Source organism: Arachis duranensis, chromosome 5, assembly GCF_000817695.3.
Source record: "Arachis duranensis cultivar V14167 chromosome 5, aradu.V14167.gnm2.J7QH, whole genome shotgun sequence".
Lineage (NCBI taxonomy): Eukaryota > Viridiplantae > Streptophyta > Magnoliopsida > Fabales > Fabaceae > Arachis > Arachis duranensis.
This window is the reverse complement of record NC_029776.3, coordinates 9,952,147-9,960,284: the sequence shown is the minus strand read 5'-3', so window position 1 is coordinate 9,960,284 and position 8,138 is coordinate 9,952,147. Positions and strand designations below refer to the sequence as shown.

At 44.3% G+C, this 8,138-nt stretch overlaps 1 protein-coding gene across 1 annotated transcript; it reads left to right on the top strand.

The window, feature by feature from the left end:
- The first annotated feature begins 3,077 nt into the window (after positions 1-3,077).
- LOC107487942 (uncharacterized) lies at positions 3,078-4,546 on the top strand. The gene is made up of 3 exons (XM_016108637.1): positions 3,078-3,690; positions 3,771-4,117; positions 4,196-4,546. The coding sequence occupies exons 1-3, from the start codon at positions 3,078-3,080 to the stop codon at positions 4,544-4,546; spliced, it is 1,311 nt and encodes a 436-aa protein (XP_015964123.1).
- The last annotated feature ends 3,592 nt before the right edge of the window (positions 4,547-8,138 follow it).

Sequence of the window (8,138 nt, the reverse complement as noted above, 5' to 3'; positions counted from 1 at the left end):
TAACAAAAGCTTCTCGGCAGAGTCCCAAGTCTTTAGGGGAGAATAACATAACTCACTTTGCCAAGTACATTTTAAATTTATTAAAACAACCTTTAATAGTAAAATAGGGTCTAAGCCAATCCGAGTCATGTAATCAATTACTCTTTTCAAAGCCATTTCCTTTACTTAAACAAAACCGGCTTCAATTCCATAATTTAATCTGAAGCGTTTCAAACTGTTAAGAGAATCATTTTTGTTGTGTTAAACTAGAGTTCAAAGGGTACTTTGAATCTTATTCAAAATGTCAAATAATGAGGTTCATCAATCAAAATCCAATTCCTTTTAAAATCACGAAAACTCTTCCAATGGGCACCCTTTATGTCAAATAGAGAAAAACATAAACTCGTTTTACCTTTTAAAACAGCCTCAAGGCAAAATTCTCTTTCGAATAACTTGTACCCAAGGACATACTATTCTTCTTGGAAAATAAGGAGAAATCGTGATTCTCTTTTCAGTAATTCTTTCAAAGCATAGCTTCATTGTTCTTCATAATTGATCTAAGTAAAGATAATAAAAGAAGCCCTAAATTCACAATCCTCCAAGTAAATAGGAAAGGCATTAAACTCAAAATTTCCCAAATAACATTTCAAATAAAGCCTCATATTTTATAGAAATTTCGGCAGCATCTCCCCTAAAACTTAGACTTTGCCACCCGGATCGGGTCCCAACTAAACCGTTCCTCGTTCCTTTTCAACAGCTTAAAACCAGAAATCAATTCAAAAGCAAGCCAAATCTAACAATCGCCTAAGTGGCGTATCTCAAGGAAACCATTTAAAAAATCAACTCAATATAAACCGATTTAACTCATTTCCAAAGCTTTAAAGAAACGGCTCAGTAACAAATCGTTTGTCCAAACCAAGTCAAATAAAGTAAATCAGGCTGAATTCAAAAGTACATTCTACTTCCCACATTATCCAGAAAATCAACTCAACTCAAATCAATTCATAACGGACTAACCCGATTTCAAAGCTTTAAAAGAATCAACTTCAAAAGCATCTCGTTTCACAAACCATACAACAATCCATTCATCAAAACCAAACAATAATCCATTCAACATATAATTACATTCATCCAGGAAAATTAACATCACATAAGGCTTATACAATCACCAACTACATTGTTTCACATCAGTATCCATATATAATAATTCCAATAATAAACTATAATTTTTGGAAAGCGCCCCTACCTCAAAACGCAAAACCATAGCCCAAATGCCTCATCAAGTCCTTTCCGCCTCAAACCGAACTGACGGGAACTAAAACCTCAGCTCCCAGCCACTTTTGCAACAGTCTCAACAACTCTAATCACAACATACAACAACCGAAACTCAATCGTATAGCAACTAACGCCACAAACTTCAGCGTATGATAACAGAACAGTAACTAAAGGGCTTTCAAATCGAAAATGCTTACCGAACCGAAGGAGGAACAGCTGAACCGACACAGCGGCAGTCTCCAAACCGGCTTGGCGGTAGCTCGGCAGCCACCTCAAGCGGTAGCGGCGACGAATTCCAATCACGACGATTGAAACCAACAGGCAGTGACCATAGTAACCTCGAAATTCAAAAAGGACAGAAACCTCAAATAAAACCCTTACCGGAAGAGTTCTCCGGCGACGACAGCGAAGTTCTTCGGCGACACCACAACAACATACGGCGAGCTCAGCAGCTCCGGTGATGGACCTTCGGCGACGGTGGAGGAAAGGCGGCGACCCTCCACAATGGCGAGCCCAGCAACGCGGTGACGGCAACCTCGCAGCAGCTCCTGTTTGCGCATCCTCTCTCCCTGAGCGTGTGATCAGTCGCGGTGGTACAGACAAGTTCGACAGCGGAAACCCGACGAAACCACCGTCGATGTGCTTCCTCCACGCTAGCGAGCTCGACGGCAGCGATGTAGTGAGGGCGACAACAGCGACGCGCTCTTCGTGGCGACGGTGCAGACGGCGCGGTGGTGGCGGGCTGAACGGTGGCAGCGGCATGGCTCACCTTCTCTCCTGAGCGCAGCTCCGCCCCCTCTCCCTTGGATCCATTTTCTTCTTCGTCCCTTCTTCCCATTATTGTTGTGACTGATTTGAGAAAGGGGAAGGGTTTGTGCCTCTGCTATTGGGTCTGAGAAGAGATCAATTAGGGTAGGGTTTCGGCGGCTGAAGGTTAGGGGAAAAAGGTTTTCATTTTGAAAATTAGGGTTAAGGGCATTATGGTAATTTCACATAAAATTGGAAATAATATAGTAATTGAAACCCAATGTAAATCCAACACTAATAGTATATGAAAAATACTATTTGCTCATCAATTTTTACAAATTATTTTCAATAAAGTGTCCCAACCAAATAATTAGAAATAATATACTTAATTTTTTCATTTTCCAAAATACAAATATCAATATTCTAAAATATTAATTATTTAGTCCAAAATCATATAAAAATCCTTTTTATTTCACAACTACCAACCATATGATTTAAATATAGAAAATAATCCAATAATTGTAAAATTGGATAATAATTATAACTTATCTCAAATTCAATAAATCAAAACTTGGGCTCAAGAATTTAAATATGGTTTTCAAGGTGGTGTTTTCGTTGTTTATGGAGGAAAAATGTGTTTTACGTCTAGGTGGACGTTCGGGGTGAAGGCCAACACGCAGGGGGCATGGTGCAGGCTACACGTGGAGGGCGTGAAATTGACGTGGCAGCATGTCGTTGGAGGAAGAGGGTATTACGCGGGGGGCGTGATGACGTCAGCACGCAGGGGACATGCTGACGTGGCGTGCTGACGTGGCCGAAGGTGGTTGGTTGTTTCAAGCAGCACGTGGGGGGCGTGCTGAGGCAGCACGGGGGGCGTGTTGACGTGGATGTATCATGTGGGGGGCGTGATGAGTCAGCACGCGGGGGCGTTTTGACACGTGGCAAGCTATGATTGGCTGAGACAATCATTACGTGGGGGGCGTGGTGAAAGCTCTCCTCTATATAAGGCAGTGCTCCGGTTCATTTTCATTCTGAGTAAGAGTTTATGAGTGTTCTTTGAGTGTTTTTGAAGCTTAATGGAGGGTACCGCAAATTTGGTGGTGTATCGCAACGGTGAGATAATACGTAATACTCATGAGGGAGTGAGGTTTGTGTGCCAAAATCCATTTTTGTTTGTAGTTCCATGCACCGTGACGTTAATGGAGCTTCAGAATGGTCTCTGTCAAAGCATGGAGAACAGTACGTTAATGAGAGTGAGCAGAATTCTGTACCGGAATCCGGTTATAGTTTTTGGTGGTTTAATACAGTTTGATACCATGTCAATCACAGACGAAGTGAGTATGCAGAATATGTTTCAAATTCACCGGCAGACTCAGATGCGACAGCCACAGATTGAGCTGTATGTTGAGTTTGAAACCGTAGAGGCGGAAGGGACTCAAAATGATTTAGAGGTGGTGGATGATAGAAACGCAGTGTATGAGGGAATGAATAGTGATAGTGATGAGGATTTCGAAGCCACTTATGAAGCCGGAGATGAGGATGAGGATGGTGATGTGGGAGTTGAGACAGCAGCGGAGAATGTAGTGGTTCATCCCTCGACCAGTCAACCGATGAACGTGCGACGTTTTATGCGTGAGGTGGATCTCGACGCCATGCATGCACCGGAGTTTCCGGAATATTCAAACATAGGTGCGTGATGATTAAATAATACGTTGTTGTTAATTTATGCATTGGATTGATTAGTAAACGATGATTTCTACTTTCTGTAGGCATTGCTAATCCTGAGGATGGAGAGTTCCAGATTGGAATGGAATATAGTTCTAGAAAGACGGTCGTGGCAGCAATTAGAAGTTACACTATCGCTAGAGGAGTTGACTACGACGTGTATGAGTCTGAGCCACAAACGTTCTATACAAAGTGCAAGATGTATGCGCGTGGGTGCGATTGGCTTATCCGAGCCAGCTTGATAAGGAAAAAAGGTTGTTGGGAGATAAGCAGATACAACAGTCGGCACACATGCTCAATGGGAGTGATTTCACAGGATCATTCAAAGTTGGACTCGGATACAGTTGCTGAGGCTATAAGGCCATTGGTCGAGACTGACCCGTCCATCAAGGTGAAATCTATAATAGCCGAAGTCCAGTCAAGGTTCAACTATACCATCAGTTACTGAAAGGCTTGGTTGGCAAAGCAGAAGTCCATAGCAAAGGTTTTCGGTGATTGGGAGGAGAGTTACCAAGCCTTGCCATGGTGGCTCTCGGTTATGGTTCAGAAGATGCCTGGGTCAGTTGTCCAAATAGAAACACGACCGCTGTTCAACGGGAATGAGGAGGCGCAAGGGGTAAAAATACTTCATCACGTATTCTGGAGTTTCAATCCATGTATTCGGGCATTTAGGCATTGTAAGCCCCTAGTTCAGGTTGATGGCACACACCTATATGGCAAGTACAAAGGTATACTTTTGGTCACTGTTGCACAAGACGGGAACCAGAATATTGTGCCTACCGCTTTTGCCTTGGTGGAAGGGGAGACAGCCGACGCGTGACACTTCTTTCTTAGGAATCTATGAATGCATGTTGTAAGAAAAGATGGTGTGGGAATGATCTCAGACCGGCATGAGTCAATTCGGGCAGCAGTGAATCGTTCCGGAGGTGATTGGCAACCTCCAAGAGCATGGTGGATGTTTTGTATAAGGCACATCGGCAGCAACTTCCTACGAGCATTCAAAGTCCCTCACTTGCAAAAGCTTGTGGTCAACATCGGGTATTCAAGAACGGTGGAGGAGTATAACATCAACTATAAAAGGTTGGAAGAGCGAGGCGAGGCATATGCCAGGTGGTGCGACGACATCGGACTTAGACATTGGGTATTGGCGTTCGACGAGGGATATCGATGGGGCCATATGACGACGAACCTTGTCGAGTGCATTAACTCAGTGTTGAAGGGTGCCCGTAATCTACCTGTGTTGGCACTAGTCCGAGCAACATATTATCGGCTAAATGAACTTTTTACGCGGAAGAGTGCCGAGAGTCACGAACGCAAGCGTGCTGGATTTACCTATTCCGCATTTGCACAACAGCGGATTGAGGCAAATATGCATCAGGCTGGGAATATAGTTGTGCACCGTTTTGACAGACGGAATGAGGTATTTGAGGTGCACGAAATGACTAGCGGAAAGGTGTTAGTCATTGATCTTGCGCGACGGAGGTGTGACTGTGGGCACTTTTAGGTGGAAAGAATACCATGTCGCCATGTTATTGCTTGCTGTGCTAACCAGCGTCTTGATTGACAGCTGTATGTGCATGATGTGTACAAAATGACAGAGATCCGTAAGGTATATAGATTCGAGTTCACACCGTTAGGTGATGCCGAGACATGGCCTGATTATGAGGGACCCACATTGGTCGCTAATCTTGCCCTGAGGCGAACGTCGAAGGGTCGCCCGAAATTAACCAGATACTTGAACGAAATGGACTCACGCGACATGCGTGGTCCTCGGATATGTCGTCTCTGTGGTGCTCAGGGTCATAGTCGGAGTCGATGTCTTCAGCGTGCTGGACCGAGTGGTGCGGGAGTTTAGGGTTTTATTTCCTTTGTGTTTGTATCTTTAAATTTGCAATTTGTCAATTGAGTTTTTTTTATATTAGTCGTAAGTCGTTTTTGTATTTTCAAATCTGAGATTATCCATTGATGTTTAACAACAAGTTAATCTAAACATTTACTGTCTTCGTGAAGCAAATATACGAAAGATAAATACGAATTACATCGGTTAACATACAGAATATTAAATATGAATTACATCGGTTAACATACAGAACATTAAATACGAATTACATCGGTTAACATACAGAACATTAAATATGAATTACATTAAACCTTAGGAATAAATCTAAAAAACCCAACCGAATGCTCACTTCCTACGAGCCATCCAGTGCAGTGCCTTACCCATCATGCCCTGACCTGGCCGCGACGGAGTATACCTATCAGGCGGATTTCGCTCCGTCCGTAGGTCATATGGGTGCCCCGGATCCCGGTCATCTGCACCTGGAGCGACTGACCCACCTGCCTCTGCCGGAGGAGCCGACCCACCTGCCTCTGCCGGAGGGGCCGACCCTCCTATCCATGCTGGAGCGGATGCACCGGGGTAGTACTCGTCAACTACTGTGTATGTCCGTCGAAGGACTCCATTATCACACGACGCACCCACTGACGAGTGCTCGGAAGCATGACCCCGCAAACCATGCGTCGGACCGACTGATGCCCCATGTGGATCAGCCGACCCTAACGGTGAATGCATAGCACTAAAATCTGACCAACCACCCAAACTAGCGTTGGCCCAATTCTGTTGTTGCTGATCTCCGTGACCGCTGGTGAAGAAGTCAAACCACTCATCACCGTCTGGAGTCGTCAGTATGGGCTGAGAGTGGTGAGAGTGCTGAGAGTGCTGAGATTGGCCCGGGTGGCTTCCCTGACTGTGATGGCTACCATGACTCTGGTCCGGTGGCTGTGGTACATAATAAGGAAACGGCTCAAACACTGCATGCTGAGGTGCAGGTGGCTGAGGTGTAGGTGGCTGAGGTGCATCTGGGTCCTGAGAAACATAATCCGACAATCTCAGCATATGTCCGAACGAGCGCACATACCAATCCCGATACTCCTTGCTCGGTATAAAGTCCCAGGTCGGAAGGGGGTGCAGATCCCGCAGTCGAGTGTTTCGCCTGTTGCCCCACTCCACTATCCATGGCCCATACAAAACTGTCCAGTCATGCTGCTGCACTCTGCGAAGAGCAAGGCAATGCTGGTCCAGTGGAATGTCCCTTGCTCCTTGCGGGGGAGGCTGTGCGAATCCAAACTGACGCATCACTCGGTCTGCAGGGTACCATTCGATACACTCGAACGACAACAACGGAGCAATGGTATCACACACATCAAGATGTCCATGTAACTCACCGGGTATGATCATTCCTTCGTACGGCCGCCACTCAAACCACATATAATTCATACGTCATAACCCTAACATTAATGTTTGGAAATAGGAATCACAGGAACCATAAATATTTACCTCCTGCATGTAGTCTATATCAACCCTAAAATTCACTACGGTCTTCGCTAACCACGATGTGGTCCGTTCCGAATGGCTCCACCTGATACATCATACGTTGAAAAAATTTACATAAGTAACCTAAATGGAATATGCATAGCGAATATAATCTCCGACAAGAACCATAAATATTTACCTCATGGCAACTGGTATCTCAGCAGGTGGAAGGGTATGTCTCGGTACCGGCGCAAGACACGGCATTCGCTCCCATGCCCAAACAAACAACAGACTAAGAGGGCCATCCATCTCCTTCGTATCATATCGTGACACACGGCACAATGCTCTGTAAAGATGTGCAAGACATGCTGACCCCCAACTATACGTATGGATCCGCTCGAAATCGCGAAGCAACGGTAGATATACTTCGCGTGGGCGTATGCAGTCGACTTATCTGTGAATAGGGTCGACCCTAACAAACAGAAAATCTGGCATCTGACGTATCTCCTTATGGACTCTTCAGTGTCCAACGGCTCCGCATCTCTGATACGTCGAACCCAACCAAGCTTTATATAGGATTTTGAATTACCACTGACTACTGGTTCACGTCCAAATACTGCCATGCTCTGACTTCGAACGAAGTCACTACTACTGTCAGTCCATCCACTCACAGGTTCTCCATCGATTGGTAAGCCAAATATATGTGCGACATCTTCCAATGTCACTGTAACCTCACCCACCGGCAACACAAAAGTGTGACTCTCTGGCCTTCACCTTTCAACCAATGCAGCTAATAAAGGGTGAAATCCTCTTATCACCCCAATCCTCGATACGTGGTAGAATCCCGTGGCGCGTAAGTAATTTTCCACCATCGGGTTTCACGTCTGTGGCGAATCCAGTTTACGCACCAACAAATTCCTGTTAAGCTGCATTAACAAAAATATATTTATTAGATAAATTATAAATATAAATTTTTTAATAAACAAATATTAACATATTTATTTATTTTAATATTTTATTTATTAAAATCATTAACGTATATTTCAAAAAGTTTATGCATATATTTATTAAAACCATAAACCATATATTTATTAGTATA

Bases quoted from the DNA above. Each gene is read 5' to 3' on its own strand.
- LOC107487942 (XM_016108637.1), top strand. From the start codon at position 3,078: ATGGAGGGTACCGCAAATTTGGTGGTGTATCGCAACGGTGAGATAATA. The intron at 3,691-3,770 runs GTGCGTGATGAT...TACTTTCTGTAG, and splicing joins TCCGGAATATTCAAACATAG to GCATTGCTAATCCTGAGGAT. The intron at 4,118-4,195 runs GTGAAATCTATA...TTGGCAAAGCAG, and splicing joins AGACTGACCCGTCCATCAAG to AAGTCCATAGCAAAGGTTTT.